Genomic DNA, 22450 nt, shown 5'->3' on the forward strand with positions numbered 1-22450 from the left:
TTACTTTTGCAAAGATGATGAGGATGAAGATGATGATGATCATAATCATGAAGATTCTGATTCCATTGTAATAATAATAATGGATCAGAAGTGAAAGTTTTTGAAAAAATGTGTTGAACTTTTTTTTCCTCATTCGTTTGTTATCCTTTTTTTGTGCCAATGGATCAATTTGATATCTATTATTTGTAACGAGGAGGAAAAGTTCAATCTTGATGATGAATAACATAAAGTGAACAATTGTCATGATCATAATCTTCATACGAATATAATAATAATCAAGTGAACATTCAATATTGGCCAAAGTTCTGGTTGAAATTCTGGTTCACGGTAGAATTGAATGTAAAAGGTGGAAAAATGAGAGAGATGGAGAGAGAGAGAGAGAGAAGTTCTTTCCAATATTTACTCTTGATTCCAATTTACTATTCAGACATTGATGATAATATCCCATGACTTTGATTCCCTCAAATTCAATCATCATCATCATAATCACCACTACGATTGTTGTAATCATCGTCATTATCAATTGGTTATAATTTTCATGGTAAATGCTTGAAATTTATGGTTGGGGAGGAAAAAGTTCCAATTTTTTTTCTCTCATTCCTTCATTATCTCAATCTCAGATTCACAGGATCCCCTAACATGATATCATTATGAGTAATGGATATAATTTTCATCTAACTCATAAGAATCATTATCTTCAGAATTCAATCAGAACAAATTTTATCAGAACTGTTGGCAAATATCTTGCATGGTAACAACTCGTCTCTTAACCAGAGACGAGCTAAAAATAAAGATGAAGATGAAGATGAAGATGAAGATGAAGATGAAGATGAAGATGAAGATGAAGATGAAGATTATAATTACTTATAATAGAAAGAAAAACAAAATGTATCAGTCAGTTGGGATGAATTTCCCCTTCTCTTCGAGTTCAAATGAATAAAATGAATAAAGTGCTAATTAAACTACTAAAGTAAAAGTGAAGGTTAATAAAGTGAAACAATATTACTTCAAATGGTCCGTCGAGCCGGATACGGTGAAATTTACTTGAATTTGTGAAAAGTTTATCTTCTCCCTTATCAATTGAAATTGTGAAAATTGTTATACTTTTTTCTAGTTAACTTAAATTTCGAAATTGGTTACATTTTGATGTTAGTTTTCTAATATTACATCGAAGCTTAATCATCTCATCAATAACCATATACTCAATACAATAAATCTTTAAAAGTTATAAAAGTTATATCAAATTCGAGCTAATAATCATCTAAATGAACTCAAAATGAACATAATTCTGAATCAGTTCGACAATCTGAAAAAAGGATAAGTAAAATGATTTCCATAAGTGACAAACTCGCATCAATTATTACCTGATACATATTAAGTTCAAGTGTGAAATGTGCAATTGATTAGATCACATCTTATCCAGTGAATTGTTTATAATTAATTTGCTTAAAAAAAATATCAAAATCTCTTTTCTCTTTTTGAAGATAAAATTCACTGACATCTTAAATTAAAGAATTCAAACCAAGCAATTTGATATTATCTCTGCAATACTAATAATCTCTTATTATAATTATCCAAATAATTAACAATAATTCACCTTGATCAAACTAAATAACAATAATCAATACAAATTATATTCGTAAAGTTATACAATGAATACAAATATGAATTTCTTCACCTAATGTTTATCAATTAATGTTTTATTTTCGAAGTAATTATCAAATTCTCCATCATATTGCCTTTAACCATTATCGATTGAGAGACAATAGCAAAAGGAACTCCCAAATACACTCACAAACTTCAGATAATATAAAAAAATTATACAAGATTTTTAACTCAACAAAGTCAAATATAAACAAATATAAACAAATGCTCTCCTAAATTTCTCTCTCTCTTATTTTCTCTCTCTCTTATTTTCTCTCTCTCTTATCTTCTCTCTCTCTTATTTTCTCTCTCTCTTATTTTCTCTCTCTCTTATTTTCTCTCTCTCTTATCTTCTCTCTCTCTTATTTTCTCTCTCTTTTCTCTCTCTATTTTCTCTCTCTCTTATTTTCTCTCTCTCTTATTTTCTCTCTCTCTTATTTTCTCTCTCTCTTATTTTCTCTCTCTCTTATTTTCTCTCTCTCTTATTTTCTCTCTCTCTTATTTTCTCTCTCTCTTATTTTCTCTTTTTCTTTCTTTCTTGTGTATATCTCATCTCTCTTCCCATTTTCATTTCTGTGAAGAAACTCCTAACTTTATCAGTATAACCATAATTGGTTACCGATAAATTTAGAACATTCGTTATATCCATTATTTGCGTAAACATCTTGAAAACCAATTTACTGCCAATTGGCAATGCGAGTCATTTTATTCAAACTACTGCAAGTAACCTCCGATGGGAAATTTTAATCTAATCGGTTCGTTACTGTGGCAAGTTAAAATTAGATAGATAAATTTTGGTTTTCATCCAATGACTATAAAGTAAATATAACTATAACCCTAAATGTTATCATCGAAACAATCCGATCAATTTACTAGTATGAATTACCCTATTCATATCCCATACTTTACTGGAGAAAATAATGATGATGTTATCAAATGGTTCGATGAATTGGAGATAACTGCAAGGAACAATGGATGGACTTCAGATCAAATGTTCATAATCGTTCCAACCTTATTGAGAGGTACAGCACGGAGGTGTTTCAACTTTATCAATGGTAAATTTACTCCTGAAGATGAACGACCAAAAAACTACAATAGTTTAAAAGAATCAATTATACGAGATTTATGTCCATCTGATTTTCGTTCTCAATTATCTCAACAACTTCATAACGCTACTCAACAACCAGGTCAATCAGCGTCGTCATTTATTTATGAAATTTATGAACTATGTCAACGAATAGATGAAAATATACCGGAGATGATTATACTGAGCATCATTAAGGAAAAGTTACTTCCACAAATCAAATATGGAATCGCCTTGCAAAACCCACAATCTCTACAACAACTATTAGAATCAGCAAGATTAGCTGAAAGAGCTATGCTCTCATGCAACAATCCATTCGTTATGCAAAAGGAAAATTTTAATCCTAGCATGAACGACATGGTAGTGAACCTTCAAAAGTCTATTGCACGATTATCAGCAAAATTTGAGAACTTATCTACTAATCAAGCTTGTACCTATTGCAAAAGAGCAGGCCATACCGAATCGAATTGTCGCCGTAAACTACGATCTTCATTAAGGCTTGATACTATTTCCTCCAGTTATCCAGCAACAGCATATCAACCCTACACATTGTCCGCTCATGACGATCGCCATTATACTCGACACACAAATGATCAACCATATGAAAGAGATTATTACGATGATGACCATTACATGGTCGACCCATCAACTCAGACTAAACATTCGCTCCCACGGAGTGGAAGAAGCAGAACCCCGGAGACAAAGAATGATAATAATGACAAAAGTAAATCGATTCATCAATCAAAACAATCACCCACCCCAAATAGAAAATCAAAAGAGGTAAAAATGGTAATCCAAACTTCTGATCCTAGTGATACGGACGATAATGGAAATTTCGCTGAAAATAATACTATATTTAGTTTTGCGATCATGATTGATGACTCATCAGATGAAAATTTAATCCACAATGATGATCCATCTGATACTGAAAATATAAAACATGACAATTTTCTCGTCTACTCAATCAACACAAATGCTCAACCTTCAATCGAACAACCACCTGATCGACAAAAAGAATCTGAAAATAAAACACAAAAGCTGGTCAATGAATCTAATTTTCTTAAACCTCAAATCAGATCGGACAAGAAGCGAGAAGAACGACCAGAAGTGAGGGAAAAACAGCCTCAAAATCGACTAATGAATCAGCAAACGATTTACATCATCATGATGCTTATGATACAATTATTTCTTCTCACCGTTTATCAAAAACATGGAACAGATCTAATATGGAAAAACGTTGACCACAATTTCTTCATTAAAAACAAGCTACCATTTATGCATTGGAAACCCTCGCGAGTTGGACTTGACCAGTGGAATGGTCACCATAAGACCGGGGAGATGTTGGCAAATATCTTGCATGGTAACAACTCGTCTCTTAACCAGAGACGAGCTAAAAATAAAGATGAAGATGAAGATGAAGATGAAGATGAAGATGAAGATGAAGATGAAGATGAAGATGAATTATAATTACTTATAATAGAAAGAAAAACAAAATGTATCAGTCAGTTGGGATGAATTTCCCCTTCTCTTCGAGTTCAAATGAATAAAATGAATAAAGTGCTAATTAAACTACTAAAGTAAAAGTGAAGGTTAATAAAGTGAAACAATATTACTTCAAGAACTTTTCGAATATCAAATTCTACTTTGCTATTTTCTTCTTTTCTATTAATTTGAAAAAAAAGATGAAAAGTTCTGAATGAATCTTTATCTCCTATCATCATGAGAAACTTAATCATCACCCACCCCACCGAGTGGGATAATATCATATATTTCAATATCTCCAACAATTAAATCTGTTCACTTGCATGTAATTGGATTAATCTGATTCTCCATGAGGAGAAAGTTATTTTTTTTTCTCTCTCTTCTTCAATCTAACAATCAACTCTAATTATATTATCAAACATTAATTACTATTCATTTCATTTTCGATGATTAAATATTCATAACCCAAAAAGTAAATCAAGTTAATCAAATGCCATTTTTTTCCGAGTAAATTGTTATAAGTATTATAACAATCAAACCGAGAACAATTTAATTTGATTTACATTCAAACGAAAAACAAACTTTTAGTTTGTGATTAACAATGATAATTGTTTGGTCTTTGTTAATAATCATTAAGTTAATTTGATTATTAATTATTCAATTTCTTGACCTAAAACTTAAGCTTTTCAAGATAATTTAGTCAATTTATTGTAACCAATTTAAAACTGCTATGAAACTTATCACAATTACAGTTATTATTTATTATCATGATTGTATAATCAATTAATCACAATTAACAATTGAATTAATTGTCAACCTAAAGGTCACAGTTGCATTATTAATATATAATCAATAATCAGTGTTGCTAATTAAATCATAAATTGTGCTCTCATTAATAATGATTAACTTTTAAATCATCAATGAAATATAATATTAACAATATCATCAAGGATTACGATCAATTAATTACTTAAAACTGTTGGAACAATTAATTTATTATTTCGTAACATTTTTTTTTAATTGTTATTGATTTTGTTGACAATATTATTGATTATTGTTTGTTATCATTGCTGTTGTTGTTTTTGTTATTAAATCGGATTAACTGTTAATCCGATTTCAATTTTTTGCACAAAGATTAACAGTTTAGTTAATAAATCTAACAGGATTAAATAATTGATGGAAAAGGCAAAATTGATCATTGAGTTAATCATGATTGTGATAATTAAAAATTGATCATCAGTTGATGAAAAAGTCAATCAGAGTCTAGGAGATTAATGAAAGTTAATCATCTTCTTTGCTTTTCTGCTGATAGGATTGTCCTTTTGATGTGAACAATTAACTTTGTGTCTAAATCGTGATTATTTTAGCTTTAGGGTTGATTATGATTATTGATTATCAAATTATTATTCTGATTGTGATTAGTAGGGTTACGGTTACGGCGGGAGAATATAAAAACTTTTTCAGTTGTATTTAAATTCATTGATGAACATTAGGAGAGAGAAAAAGTTTCTCTTATTATTAAGATGAAGTATAAAGATCAGAAAAAAAGGAAAGGGAAATGATGAGGATGAGGATGGGAAAAATTCATCTTCATTAAGATGCTCATGAAAGTTGCCCCAAAGGTACATGATGATAAATCCGTTGTTAGCTTTTACTCATGGTGATATTCAAAGTTTATTTTATGTACATGATCATGGGAAAAGATGAAGACAAAGGTTTAACATATGAAATTAAAACCAGGGGGATGATTGTTCATCTATTGAGTCTGATGATTCATTCAAGTGAATTGTCTGTTACCTGATTTACAATGATGATGATAATCCCCTGGTAGAAATGAACATGATAAGTAAGAAAATAAGAAAAGACCAAAAGTTGACCAAAGAGTGAAAATGAGGATAAACCAGCAAAAAGAAAGGGAGTCAAGATTAACATCCTTATAGTGTTATTATAAGTCGTTTTTTTTAGCATCCTCATCACTGGAATAGAATCACTTTTGTGGAAAATTAATTAAGAAAAACATCATCATCATCTGCCCCACCCTCATCTCTTCATTTTCCCTGAAGGATAATGTTTATCTGATGTCACAACATCGTGACTTGATTACAGGATGAACTTTTCCTCTCTCTCTCTATTTCTGTGCTTTTTCAGTTAGTTCATGATGATAATGATGATTTCTCAGTGTAAAGTATTAAAAATAAGAATCAAAATGAATTTTGATGAACACTGAATACTGAATATGATGGTGATCATCATTATCATGGTAAAGACAAATAAAGAGATGGATTTTTTTCCCTCAGCAAATGAATGAAACTAAATGATTATAAACCTTTATCTCTGACAAACAAACACACCGACAATAAAATTCATAACTATTTTCATGATAATATTATCATGAACCTCAGAATGGTTTCCGCTTGGTTTATGTTACCGATATACTTGTGTATATATTTATTAATATAATCATCATGATTACCTAACATGATGCTAAGTGAAATTTATTGTTAACATTTATTATTCATAATGATGATAATGGTGCAGAATAGTTATCCCTAGCACTCGTTGTCATGGTTACCAGAATTAGAGTCATCTTAATATTATGGATTCAATATTTTACCTTTTATCAAATTCGCTTTTCCTTTTCATATGTGTCTCTATGTAATAGTAACTATAAGAAGCAATTAGTAAAATCAGTTAATTGTCACTAATCATCATTAAATTTTTCCAATCTGTAAAAGTTATCGTAATAGACTTGAGAATGATGATAATTAGTGTGTTACCATTTAATTGTTGGAAATGTCATTTTCTTAATTACTTTTGATTCATCTACTTTTCACTTCTTCTTCTGTTGTTTAACCTTTTTTTTCCCTGGTTAATTGTTATTAATTAGTGAATATCTCTAACCAGTGTTGATGATTATTGAATGTTAATTAGTCATTATTATCTTTGATTTAAAGAGGTAATGGTTTACTGGGAGGGAAAAGAATCTAATAGAAAATAATAGTTACTCAAATTTATCGAGTTCCAACCAGAACTTTTCTTTCTTTTCTTTTTTCACTAACGATAATTTATTGATTCAATTTTTACCAATTCTCTTCACAGTCAATTAGTTGATTGTTGCCTGTTATTATTTAATCATCGGCTGACAAATTGAATCTGTTTCTGATTGATGAAAGGTCGATTTTCAATTCTAAACTTTTAGCTGAAAAGTAAACTGAAATTTATAAAATGGTTTCAATGATAATGGTCAGTTAATAGTTAATAATTGAGGAGAAGGTCAAAAAGGACATGCACTTAGATTGATGATAGAAAACTAACCAGTTATCAATGTTCATGCAATCCTCGAATTATCATCACCATGAAAATCCTCTGATCATGAATTATAAGTTCCAATTGATCATAAGAATGAAAAAAGTGTTCGAACTTGCAGAAAAGAAAAATTGAAAACTCGAAAATGATTAAAAGTTACCTTTCGATTGAATCTGGTTATCATCAATATACTAGAGCTTTTCATCATGAACCTGATCATGAAATCTCGAGAAGGGTAAAAGTTCTGGTCAGTTACAACCTGTTCAGTTCTTTGATTGGAAGAAAAAAGGTTATAAGATATTTTTCGAAGCGGAAAAAAAAGTTCTATCAGAAAATTCATCACCGAGAGTTGAGATTGAAAGAGAGAATAAGTAGCAAGAAAAACCTAAAGTTCTTAAGATAAAATTATCATTCGATTTTTACACCTTATCCTTTGTTCTGAACTTTTTTTCTCTCATTTCTTTGTTCAGAATCACCTTGAGAAGCCTCGAGGTACAATAGCTTATCTATTATTGGTCATTGTCTTCATGATGAGAATAATTTTTTTCTTTCTCAGGAAAATCAGATTTTCTATCATTATAATAGTAGCAAACAGATAGAAAAGGTTCATCTCTAACAATGAATTCTGAAACTATCATGGTCAATTTTCTGGTTAGAAATGAGCTTTAATCATGAAGAAAGGTGTAAGATCATGATCATGATAGAATTGAAAGAATTCCTCAGTGAATTAGAAAAGAAAAAAGTTCTGTTAACAAACTAAATGTGAATCGACCCTTTTACTTTCACCATTTCCATGGAAAATTCAATCTTAATCATCAGCTAATAGAATCTAATCTTTGTCCATGGAAAATTAAACTTGATTGATTCCCGATTCTCAGACGATTCTGTTTCACGTTTTTCTATGGTGATTCTGTTTGATTAATTATGTAGTTAGACACTTAAGCCTATCCACTTGTCTGATGATATTAAATTGATACAATAAAAAGTTATCGAGAACAAAAATCTCAGGTAAATATCCTGATTCTAGAAAGGTGATGATTATTTCAGATTATTCTGGTTTCTTTATTCGTGATGATCAATCTTTGTTATCATGGGGAAAGAAATGATTCTAATCATGAAGGTAAACAACGTCTTCTGATTGAATAATGTTCATCTAAATTGTCATGATAAGTTCATGATGCTGATGATGATGAAAAAAGGGATTAACAATGGTAAACGAATGAAAGCTGAGATAAATCTGAACTTTTCTCTTTCCTCTTAAGAACTTTTTATCTTATGTGATGAAGGGAAATGTATCTTCAAGAGTAAATGAACCAGGACTATATATGATGCGAAAAAAAGTTCTGAATTCTGATTCGAGAATTTTTCCTTTTTCTCTTAGATAAGATTCAATGAATCAGATTAAATTAGTAAAACAAACAAATCAGACGAGGGAAAAAATCTCATTGTCTAATCATCTTCATGGTGATCAAGATGATGGTGCTATACCATGCTATGGATGATAAACCTGAAAGCATTGGTACAATATGTTTAATAGGATAAAAAATGTTCCAAAAATTTTCAGAGAATTTCAAGTTTCTGATTCATGATGTTATCCATGAGTATATATTAACATGAATATGTGAGAAAAACAAAAAAAACATGGTGAAAAGTTTTTTACCATGAAAACTGAATCCGAATCCATCATCATGATGAATGGAAACCCTGTTGATGTCGAAATCCATTTGTAAAAAAACATCATCACTTTGAAATCCTTTCTGTCTTGTTAATCATCATCATCATCAGTTGATTAATATGAAACATGCTAATTAATTACTTGAAAATCAAAGTTGATGATTAGATGATGATGATGATCGTCATGAATTCAGGAAAAACTAGGAAATTCAGTTGAACTAAAAAACTTTTCTCTCTTCAAATCAGAAGGGATTGTTTTGTACACTAAATCAACTGGAAATTAATTAATTAAATTGTTTGCTATTCTATTGCCACTTAATTTAATTACAAATTGAATATTTATCCTTCATGTTCATTAGTTTTATCATCATCATTTTATATAACATTGTTATTGATTCCTGGGATTTTTAGGTTAATGTTGATCATCATCATGATCCCATTGGTATTAGGATATTGATTATAATTATAATCTTGATGATAACCAAAACTATCGGGTGATGATTAACTTTGTAATCAATTTCTGTTGAATTATTTGGGACGCAATTTGTAAATTAATTAACCTGATCATCTTAATAAAAGGTTCCCCATTAAATTGTGCAAGAGTTTTGATAACAATGGTCAATAACTATTACTTGACTGATTTAAGATGAAATTAATCTCAAAGAATCAACTAATCAATACAACATTCATTCGGGGCTATTCAGAACTAATTAACTCTTGGAATTGTTAATTGTCTCATTCAGTGGTGACAAGATAATGATGACAAATAATATCTTAACCTCTCATCTTAATGCCTCTTTATTCATGATCATCATGAAACCTTTTTGTGAATTCACATTTTTGATAATCCATGTTAATGATACTACTGCTGCGAAAGAAAAACTTTTTGTCAGAATTTCACATTTTTTTCCTCTTATGTTTGCATTCTGAATCATTTACCCTGCTGAATATTTTTCATCATGTATTCATGGTGAAGATTCCTGATAATTCATGATTCTCATATTTTATTAAATTAAATCATAGCATTAGACAATGTTCATGAATGGATATACATTTCGAGAAAATATAAGAATGGCAAGAATCCCAATGAAAATTCATGATAATAGAAATCATAGAATTCAGAAATTGTCAGAATTTTATCTTTATTCTCATGAATATCTATCTCTAACCCTTTTACATGAATTATTAGTATTTATCCCCTCATCATTAAAACTCTTATCCAATGTATCAGAACATTTTTTTTCATAGAACAGAGCAAAATACTATTCGATGAATTATCGATTAGAACTTTTTTCTTTGCCTTTTTTTTGATTTTTCTTTCTTAGAAAAAAATTTACCAAAGATAATATTGATTCTTATGGTTCAATGTTTATGTCAACTGATTGGTTGTCCCAATATTTGAATAACAATACGTGCGAATGACTTTTATTGAAATCAATAATGATTCGTGATCACTACGATTATAAACTGAATAATGCTAAACCTTGAATGAAATGTTCATGAAAAAGACACTCAGTTCATCATGAGCTGTGATTATTGATTTGGTATTGAGAGTAAAAGTCAAACAAATATGATTTTTATTAGATTATTATCTTTACCCTCATGCTCATGAGGATTCTACCAGAGATGATATTTTGTTTCGATTTCATGATAAAGAGAAAAAGTGTTATAAAAGTTCATTGATCGTTAGCTCCAATAAGATATCACCGTAATCATTACGATCATCATCTGTTGAATTAATGCTTGTAAACAAAAGACAATACATTCTCAGAATTCAGGATAGAACTTCAATTCACAGAATTGGAATATACTTGTTTTCTTTTTTGTCTACAATTTCTAATTTGAACAACAATTTCGAACCACAAAAACTCAAGAAAATGCCTTGGATTGACATTCACCTGAACATTAGATTCTAACTTTTGATTCCTGTTGGCATAACAACTCCCACGATAAATTGTTACCATTAACATCAGTTGATGATCATGAGGATCAGTGTCACGATCCCCTGAACTATGAGAGATAATCTCAGAGAATCTTTTTGGAATTCAATACAACTTTCTTGACCGATCTTTAATCAGAAGGAAATTCTAAGAAAAAAAACAAAATTCCTTCGGGTGGTTTTACTTGTTCCTGAATCAGGATAACAATCATGTTGAGGAATTGGAATTGGAATCTGATTCTTATTTTATGGATGAAAATTATTCTGACGATGATAATAGAAGTAAATGATTCATGTCTCATCCATTGTCTTCGGGTGTCAGTTGACAATTCTACAGAGGGAGGGAATGATTGTAATCTCTCATGGTGATATTATTTTGTACCATCATGATGATGATAATTCAATGATTGGTTAGAACTTGGAAACATTGAAATAAACATTGATACATATTATTACCATCCCAAACTATTTATCTAATAACTATTGATCAGTTGGTCAGTTTTTATTGAACAATTGGAGTGAGTGGACAGTAACAAGCAATTCCTGGATATAATTCATTGATGATCATGATCACCAAGGGAATCAGTATGAGAAATGACATGAAAAATTTCAATTGATTGACTATTGATTCATTACATGGTATTTATCACCATGAATGTTTGATTTCATGATAAATCGCATACATGGAGAAAATCAGAAAGTCGACAAACAAATGAACAAAAAAAAGTAGTTGTCGAATGAGAGAAGAAGGAAGAAAAAAAGTTCTATCAATTTCAGAATTCGAAATATACAAAGTTTTCGTTATTCTCTTTCTATTTTTTCTCTCTTCTTTTAGAACTTTTTTTTTCTACTCCATCAAGGTTCATGCAAACGCTGAGCATCTTCATCATGATGTTTAGACAGAATTCATCTGATAAATGTTATCATCGAAATCATTTCCATGATAAGAAGATGAAGAGAAAATTGAATTTCTTATTTCTGATTCTCAATTGTTATGTCATTTTCAGGGGAAAATGATGAGCCTACATTTTTATCTTGAGCTTCATTGTAATAACATTTATCGTATCATCAAGTTAAATGTCTAACTGAATACAAATCATACAGTAAATGCGAATGATAATCAAGAAATAAAATCAATTTATAATAATATCAAACATGATCATTTCACGATAATGGTCATGATAATAATGCATCTGATTAGTAGGATAAGCTGAATGCTGGTAAAAATTAAGTTATCGTCAGGGCGTATTCATAAACATTTATCAATATGATGAGTTTCATCCTGATTATCATTATCATGTAATAGTCGGTTTGATATAATTCATCAACTGTCCGGTTTCATATAATGAAGAAGAGGATGATGATGATGATGATAAGGTGAATGAGAGTAGGATGAGCAACTACAACATAAAAAATGTGATGATGACAAGGTTAACAAAAATGAATGATGTTATTGTAAGGAAGTGCAAAAAACAACATTTTCATTATGATGATGATGGTGATCAAGATGATTATGATAGTGAAGATAAAGATGAGTCTCATGATAATCAGATAATTATTTATGTTGAAAGGGTTTTGTAATCATGTAATATTATGTGTACTGTATGGAAGTTTGTCTCAAATCAAATGATCATTAAGATGGAGGATAAACAAAATGAATCCTTGACGTATCATCCTTATCTTCATCTTAAGTTGATGATAGTGATAATGATGATGATGGTGACAAAGATAATGATGAGGATGATAGTGAAAGAGATAAGTAAGTAAAATCACAATGATGAAACGGAAATTGGTGTTGAGTTGGTAAATTTTTTCTTCCAAAAATCACCATCAAAGAGTCAGAATAATTTCAAAGTTACAAATATATTATATACTTTTATGTCCCCATGAAGATAAGCCAATGTCATTTTAATGATTATCATCTTCATAAGAGTTTCATACATATAAAAGTGAAAGTATAGTAAAAGGGGAAAGTCCAGTTACTGAAAATTCATCTTAATGTATTCAGAATAAGAATAAGAATCAAGAGAAGAAAAATAAAACTCAGATAAAGAGGAATAAAAATGACATTTATAATGACATAAAACTGCATGGTAAGTAATCTGAGAGAGAGAGAGAGAGAGAGAGAGAGAGAGAGAGAGATAAAATAACAAGAGATGAAGATGATAAGAGTGATGAGGATGATAATGGTTGAGAGAAAAAAAGTTCTGTTCGGATTCATCTTTTTTCTTCATTGGACTTAATGGCCTTTTACATGGTACAGTATATTTTTGTTTCTCAATTACCTTTTTTTTTTATTCTTTTCCTGGTTTTGTGTTGATAATGTTTCATAGACTTTGCTATTTCTTTAAGCTTAGAATTGGGGGTTGAGATTGCAGGCAAAGTTGAGATTTCGGAGGTTTTTTTCCCTTTTCTAAGATTCTTTTGGTTCATTCAAAGTTTTTCTTACAGTCAATTTAGTTGCTTGAGTTACCTTGGGTCACGCACCAAATTTACTGTTTAGTATTTTCGCATTAGAACAGTTTGATTTTATATTTTCTCCACCACCACCAACACCACAACTTCCCTTGTTTGAGCTTAATTTAGATTGCGAGTAAAGAAAAAATTTCAGCTCACAAAATTGGTTACATGATAAAAGATACGAAAAAGGTAACGGTAAATCTGTGGACTTGGTTTTTTATGAAGGTAAAAGAGTTGAGTGAGATGATGGGAATGAATTTCCTTACAACTTGGTTACATGATAAAGTAATAACATTTCATGGGAACATCATTTTCATGTTGCTTCATTTATTATCTCTCATATTAAACTCATCTTATTTACTCACTTATTTCATGATATTCATTTTTTTTACCTCTAATCATTCACGGAGATTAACTTTTGTTAACTCTTTTTTTCACCTCAATCTAATCAACTAACTTCTCATTAAATCTTAAATAATAGAGATTAGAGTTCAATCTCAAATTCTTGAATTCATTATGATGATAGAAAACTTTTTTATTCTTTATACTTTTTGCTCTCATTAACACATTGAAGTCACAATCTACAGATGAAAATCATATTCTCACGAAAATGAATTTAAATTCTCATTTTTTTCATCTTAAACCTCTGAAAATGCCACATGAAAATGTTTTTCACCTGAACTGAATGTTCATTTCTAGTGTAATATATATGAATTTATATCTGTTAACATAATTCAGTTAAATCAAGCTGAATATTTGAAAAGTTTTACAAAGTTCATGGTTTTGCATTATCATGAGATTTATGAGTTTGAAAATTCACATTTTTCAACATTTTGTCATCAGAAACTCACACTGAATCATGATGATTGATAATGATAAACTTGTTTGCATTAATCAAATAGATTTGTTCATCTCGTCGATGTTTAGATTGGTGATATAGATTTCAGAGTAAATTAAAGTGAAGATAATTCTAAATATATGAATTCTCAGTCTGTCTATTTCATCATGATATGGACAATATGAACATTCCAAATGCTGATGGAATTTCTTTTCAAAATCCTTTTTTCGATATTCAGTTTTCTAGATGAATATATTCAAGAGATTGGGCGTTTGTTAGTATTCATATATTACAATATCATTAGAAACATGGAAAGTTGATAGATTATAATGGAATATGAAATTTTGTCTCTGAAAAATCAGAACTTTTTTCCAGCTTTTTTTGTTTATTTATTAATATATGGAATTTAAATGTCAAATAGATTTAAATTAATTAAATGTTCATTCTTTGCATACACTAAATCTCAGTATCGAATGAAAAATCTCAGGGTTTCAATCATTTTAACAGATAAAATATTCATTGGTGTTTCTCTTGATTGAAAAACTTACTCACCTTTGATTCAGTTTCATTACTATTGTTTAGTGTTGAAATTTAATTTCATTGGAAATTAATCAAAGGTTCATGAAGAGAAAAGCAATTAAAAAGTAAAAGATTTTATCATGAAAAAGAAGATAAAAGAGAAATAAAGGAAAATAGATAGAGTTCTGTAATCTGATAAGATTTTCTTATCATACTCTTTGTCACTGACATTCAACTTGATTTGAACTGGATTCGCTTTGAAATTTATCATCATTTTGACAGAGAATTTGAAAATTTCTCTTCCTATGATAACCTTTATCTAACCAATCAGTAATTCCATGAGATAATCTTAAGAGAATGTCTAAATTTCTGTATTAAAAAATGTTCTAACATTATATCATTGATGAGACAACAAAAACTATTGACAGAGAGAAAGGGGAAAAACTTACAAATCGATTTACTCCTTAAACTTTAAATCAACTTTTTTCTTCATCGATTTTGAACCTTTCAGTGAGACATTTAAGCCCCAACTAAATGACAATTGTGGTTACAAATAATGAGCTGTTATTACATTATGATGGAGATAAAATGACGAGAAAACTGTATCCTTTTCTACCGCCATGATAATGATTCTCACTATTGAATTTAGTCACATCATTACAACTATTAGCAGCCATTAATTAACCAGTTATATTATAATATTTAGTCGAATATCATTTGTATTAATAGGATAAACTTTTATGATGGTACAATTATTATTAAGAAAATGGTTCTAATTGTTACATTTGAATTTCGAGCGAAATCATTTAATTTGATTTGTAAATGATTCGTAAATGGTTCATGTAAATCATATTAAGATATTGAACTTGTTTAGATGAGTTGAGATGCATTTGGTTATCATGAAGAGATATAGTCTCATTAGAGTTGTTGTCATTGAGGTAAAACTTTTTTCAATGATAAGTTTTTTTCATCTCATTATCATCCAAATCATCATTATTATTATCATCATCATGAGTATCATCATATTTTCTTTCATTATCTTCGAAAGAAAGAGAAACTTTCATTTATTATCTCTTAATGAACTTTCAGTGATGATGAAAGAAGAAAAAATTTCTTTTTATTTTCTTCTCAAAGCTGTTAAATCTTCATGAATCTTCATCTCTATGATGATCCTAGTCATCATCACTAAGAACATCTTCTTAATGTCACTTTCTCTTAATTTATCCCTGATTCTTTTAGGAATTTCAACAAATAATATCCACTAATTTATTTCCAACGAAAATTTCAAAATTCTCATAATCATCACCAACGAAGATGATAAGTGATGATCAACATAATCATAAAATGGAAAAAGTGAAAAAATTCCCTCTCCTGACATTCCAAAAAGTTCGAGATATTCATTATTATTAGCATTATTGTATCATCTCTTTTTCGTTTGTGAGTTATACCAACAGTATGACGATGATTATTTATCTGAAGAAAAAGAGACTTGGGATCGATAAATGTTCCGATAGCAATTAACTATGATTGATTATTGAACATTGTCACAAACATTGATTCGATTCCCTTAATTATCATCAACTGAATTGTAAAACAATGGCAAGAGGTAAGGATATCAAAGAAGGAGGCGGAATAATGATAATTAGTGAGAGTGGGGGTTAGAGTAGGGTGATGGTTGATGGAAGAAGAAGAAAATAGAACTTAGGGAAGAACAAACAAGAAAACAATTGTCCATCTAACAGTTGGATGTCCATTATAAATGAGCATCGGTCAAACATGATAAAAAAATCAACATATTCTCAATTGAACCAAAGGATTGAGGAGGGAATTCTTAACCTCAATATTTAATCATATGATTGTTAATCACAATTGTTATTTTTGATACTGAATTAATGTTCAATGTCACACGATTATAACAATCAGCTAATTACTCGCAAGTAAATTCAATTAGCGCCTTTACATTGTTTACCTTTGTGATTAATGATTTTGTATAACAATTTACATTCGTTGAGTTGACAATTAATTAGATTGTATTATCAACATTAGTACAATTTCTTTGTTACTTGATTTTCAATTTCAGTTTGAATCAACCATTTAATCAACGGCCATTAGGCTTCTAATTTAGTTTTTTTACATCATTAGGTTACCAACATCTAAATAAAGATGAGGATGAAGATGAAGGTGACGATGAAAATAAATATATTAGGTCATCCGGTAATGAATTGACCTCACCAATTTCTAATTCAGATAGAGTAAAAAATTTCAACAGAAAAGCAGATGAGCCAATTTCAGAAAGATCTGACTTTTCGATTTTACTTGCGGCCAGTTTTAGGCGAAAACGGCGATTTTATCTTGAGTTTTCACCAATTAAACAATAATTCTCGTTTTTCCTCACGGATTGAATGAAATGTATTATTATATTATATTATATTATTGTTATATTATTATTATTCACAATTAACTATGTAATACTTTTAACTTAAACTTTGATGTTGCTAAAATGGAGAGGGAAGTGGGACTGATGGAAATAATAGAATGTATTACAATGAATACCGAAGGTGATCATGGTACTCTGATCATGGACACCTTCGAATTTCATCGATAATAAACTGACTAACTGCTTCAAATTAATTTCTTATGAAACGAAGTTTCATTAATTTACCTAAACATTTAACTAAATATTACACAAACAGATAACTAATATCAAATATTCACAATTAAATATAATCAAACTTTAATGTTGACTAAGGGAAGAGGGAAGTGGGACTGACGAATTAATACAATGTGTTGAATAAACTTCACTTGGTTCCTTGGATTAACCGTTTTTCTTTAAAAACTACTAACTGAATTAATAATTTATTCCAATATTCACTTTAATTTCAATTTAAACTTGGGTCTGATCTTTACTCTACGAGTAAAATCAACTAACTAATTACATTATAAACGATAATTTTTCTACCTTTATATCGGTAACATGGTTATCGATAAGGTCGAGTGTTTTGTTTTTTATAAAATCAAATTATCTAATCATTATTCTGGTTGATGTTAAGTTTCATCATTACATTTCCGTCAGCTTATTTACGAGCAGACCCTGCGAATGGTAGTGGAGCATTCCAATCACCTTCAGTCGGTGCTATCACTGGAAGGTAATTTGAATCCTTTATTGGATTTCCTTTTTCTCTTTCTTGAACCAACTTGATCAATGGATCTCGATGTTGTTTTAACTTGACTGGTACTTCGTGTAAAGCCTATTGTAGAAGAAGGGGATGGTCCTTGTTGATCTTGAGAAGACCATGATGAAGAACATGGTTTATTCAGAATTTGGATGAATTTATTGTCCTCTTCCCAATGTTTAAAGTTCTTCACGAAGGATGAGACTTCATCAGGAGCTGGAATGTGTTCATTTTCTTTTACGAAGCTCAAATACTTTCGGTATAACTTTATAGTAAAACAGGCATCAAGAGCAGGATTGTGACCATTCATTGGATTATCACTATCTCTTTTTAGTTCTTGTGAAGATGGAAAGTAGAACCGAACCAATTTGTGTAGCGCCGAACCTCCAAACAGGTGTTGGACATTTACCACCTCAATCTTCCATTCCTTTAAATCAGCCGATGTGATTCCAATTTTTTGAAGCTCCTTATCATGAGAGTCAAATATCAAGACTCTTTTATCTGCACACGCAAGTAGGATGTTCTTTTTGATTTCTTCCACTGGATTACCATTTTTGATTTGTTGAGCTTGGACACTGGAGATGGTAAGGTAATTGATGTCGGTATGTTTAACGAAGTCGCTGTAGATGACCGAAGCGCTAGTGAACCAAGCGGCAAGAACTACCAGGTGAGCTTTTCCATCCGAAGAGAGACCTTCGGTGTAGATGGCTAAGGTTCTTTTCATGTTATTTTCTGGACCAATGGGAGTTAATTTATCCAGAACCTTGAAATCTATATTGCCAATGTTTTTCCAGAAGATAGGATGATCGACTCTATCTTTTTGTCGATAATCGTGTCGTTTTGAGTTCGAGATTATAAGGTTAACTCTGGGTTGCTCAGGCTTTTCTTTCTGCAACCAGGGACAGGCAGCAATTAGATGATCACCTTCCAGACAAGCGGCGCAGAAAGTACAATCCTTTTCCGAATGACTGAAGCGGAAGCAAATGCTACAGTGATTTTCTCTTACCCTGCCCTTCACTGGACAATTGTTTAAGAGTTTCATCAACTGTAAATATCCTCTTTTTAAATTATCATCAGTAGCAGCGGAGATGGTAACCTTGGCATATACTCGATGGTCTAATTGGGTGCATTGGAATCTGAACCGTTGGTTATTTCTATCGCTGGGTGAGATTGGAACACCATAAGAGTTGAAAACTTTACTTAGATATCGGGTTAAAATGAGTAAATTTAATATGAATTTAAATGGGAGACTATCACCAGGCATCTAATAGGAGAGGGAGAAATAAAGAATAAAATATAAAATTTTGGTTAGAATAATTGGTTGAGTGGAACATAATCTGTTTCAGAATTTTGTTTTTCTTTCTTGGCTTTTCCTTCATCATTTTTCAGAGTAACAGGTTCAGTTGACATTGAGTAAACAGTTGGATTTTGACTGAGGATCATCTTGATGATCTTGAGAAACAACATGATGAGAATTGAAAAGGCGATTAATCCGAGGAAAAGGTTGAAAAGTTCTCTCTTCAAGGAAATGAACCAAGGTTCGTTACTTTGTTGTTGAACTTTTCTAACTGCTTCTTCTAGCATTTCTAATTTTTCTGGTTACAAATTAATATGTTCATAATCATAAGGAGATAATTGCCAGTTGATTGAGGTTGACCAAGAGGTAACATCCTTTTCATCGATTAGAGTTAATTTTGTGGGGGTGTAGTAAGTGTCACCAATTCGAAAAAACATTGATCTTGAAATTTTTAGAACCTGGTTCGGACATGGTCTTGTTATATTCAATATCGTGAGATTGTGACCGCGACAATAAACATAAAAATCTTCATTTACCACTTTAGTTTGTGGTTTTCTTATTTTATAGTTATTTGGTGAAATTTCCATGCAATCAGAAAGTTTCCATAGTCCCGTCTCAGGGACCTTACGACAGAATTAGCCGGTATTGAAGTTCAGTTTCTTGGACTCGAAGTCTTCTTGATCAACCTCACATATTTCTGGGGGTTGTGATGTTTCATTGGTTAGGATGAACTTTGGACCAACATAATTTTTGACACAGATTTCGGTTCCATTCTTCTCTTCAACCAGTGTGAATGGATCGGCTTTATGGATTAATAGATGGTTTGCATAGATATCCACTCGGAATAGAAGCTCAAGGAGAAAGGTTCTATTAACCTGTTTAAAGCTGACCTGACAATTTTCCATTGTGTTTAACGGACAATTATCTCCACAAGGTAATTCGACTTGGAAAAATTTGATCAAACTCTCTGGTATTTTATTTCCTTTTTCCATTTCTACTCGAGTTTCTCGGTTTCTCAGTTTCACGTGGACTGCATTAGATCCAAAAATGGAACGTGTCATGTGTAGGTCAACATAATTTTCACAGTGTTTCCGTGCTAATTCGAATACATCTTCTTTATTGTAGGGTATACGATCACAATACGGCTTCAATTGCTTTTCACAATGCGATGCCGCTTGTCTGACACGTTCAAGACAAGTGAATTTGTTTACTAGTCCAGGAACATGTCTTATTTCACATGGATAATTTGTGGTTCTTATTTCCACGTGAACTGGTGGTTTTACTTGTAAGCAAGGATTCTGTACAATTATTGTATAATTTATATTATCTTTTGCTTAGTGACTCTCCAAACTACATCGGCACCATACTCAGTACCAGCTACAAGACTTAACAAGAATAAGATCATCATCATAGTAAAATTTCGACCAAGATGAGATGGTGATAGAGAACGTGATCTGGTCGGTTCTCTAGGGTTGAATTTTGACAGTTGAGAGGCATGGGCTTGGAATTCTAGAGTGTTCGAGTCGTTTTTAATCCGATAGGTTGTCTCTCCTATCTTGGTGATGACGGTGAATGGGCCTTCCTTTTTCGTGTCTAATTTATCACTTCGAAGAGTTTTAGTATATAAAACTTGATCACCAACATTAAAGGTAATTAATTTTGATTTTGAATCATGATAAATTGTTTGTTTTTCTTTCGCTTCGAGTGAGAATATTTTCGATTGATCACGAATCTTTTTCCATTCATTTATGATGAATCCAGTGTATTCATCGATGTTCATTTGATCATTTTGTGATGACAATTTGATGTCAATAGGGAAAATTGGTTCTCGTTCATAGATCAGATAAAATGGGGAAGATTTAGTGCTGCTATTGGTTGCGGTGTTGTAAGCAAAGGTGATGAGAGGTAACATTTGTGTCCATTTGGATTTGTTTTCAGAGCAATAATGAATTAACATTTGACAGAGTGCTCGGTTTACTCTTTCAGTTAATCCGTTGGTTTGAGGATGATAATCAGTTGAAAATTGCCATTTTGATGTCATAAATTCACTTAATTTTTGGATGATTGATGACAATATGGAGGAGGGGCAACCATGACGAGAGAGGATATTTTCGACCAAAAATTTTGCAGTTACCGAGGCGGTCTTGTGAGTGAGCGCCTTGGTCTCCACCCACCGAGTAAAATAGTCAATGGCCACAATGATATCCTTTTTGCCAGATGAGAAGGGAAATGAGCCAACAATATCGATGCCAAGCTTCTCAAATGGTCGTCCAACGTGAATGGATTTCATGGGAGCATCATGTTTAGTTTGTTTATTGAATTGGCAATCACGACAATTTTTTATGTAATTTGTAATTACTTGGTGCATTTTCGGCCAATAATAACGTTTCCTGACTCTGTTGTATGTTTGGTAGATTCCACAATGACCACCAGTCGGATCATCATGATAAGATTTCAACAATTCATCAATTAGAGTCTTAGGAACGACTTGAACCCATCGACTTCCATATTCAGTGATAATTTTTCTTTCAAGAACACCATTTCGAAGACGATGATTATTAATTAATTTTGTTTTTGTTGTTTTATCCAATGAATTTAAATTTGATAATTGATTAAGCTTCGATTGAATAAATGGGTCACTCTGTTGCTCATTAATTAATTTACTCATCTCTTTTGAATCATCTTGAACTAAGAGAGTGAATATATCATTACCTTGCTCGAATTGTTCTATTTTATCGTTGAATTAAGGATCATGAGTCGGGTAACGGCTGAGGCAATCGGCATCGGCATGAATTTTTCCCGATTTGTAAATTATTGTAAAATCAAATGATTGTAAGGTGATAGAGTATCTCATTAATCTCGGAGGAAGTTTCGTTTTTGATCTGAGGAAGCACAAGGCACAATGATCGGTTACAATTTCGAATTTTGACCCCTCGAGGCAGTGACGAAATTTCTCAACAGCATAGATGATCGCCAGGCATTCTTTATCTGATATTGGATAATTTACTTCGGCACCTTGTAGCTGTCGACTGGC

General features: G+C 31.0%; 1 protein-coding gene across 1 annotated transcript; it reads right to left on the bottom strand.

The window, feature by feature from the left end:
* Nucleotides 1-18069: 18069 nt before the first annotated feature.
* LOC128394020 (uncharacterized) lies at nucleotides 18070-20735 on the bottom strand. The gene is made up of 2 exons (XM_053354255.1): nucleotides 20307-20735; nucleotides 18070-19383 (listed from the first exon to the last, which is right to left on the bottom strand). The coding sequence occupies exons 1-2, from the start codon at nucleotides 20475-20477 to the stop codon at nucleotides 18070-18072; spliced, it is 1485 nt and encodes a 494-aa protein (XP_053210230.1). The 5' UTR covers nucleotides 20478-20735.
* Between the last annotated feature and the right edge of the window lie 1715 nt (nucleotides 20736-22450).

Source organism: Panonychus citri, unplaced genomic scaffold (genome assembly GCF_014898815.1).
Source record: "Panonychus citri isolate SS breed McGregor unplaced genomic scaffold, ASM1489881v1 Contig00139, whole genome shotgun sequence".
In the NCBI taxonomy this organism is placed as follows: Eukaryota; Metazoa; Arthropoda; class Arachnida; order Trombidiformes; family Tetranychidae; genus Panonychus; species Panonychus citri.

Bases quoted from the DNA above. Each gene is read 5' to 3' on its own strand.
- LOC128394020 (XM_053354255.1), bottom strand. From the start codon at position 20,477: ATGACACGTTCCATTTTTGGATCTAATGCAGTCCACGTGAAACTGAGA. The intron at 19,384-20,306 runs GTCAGCTTTAAA...CTCTCCTATTAG, and splicing joins ACACAATGGAAAATTGTCAG to ATGCCTGGTGATAGTCTCCC.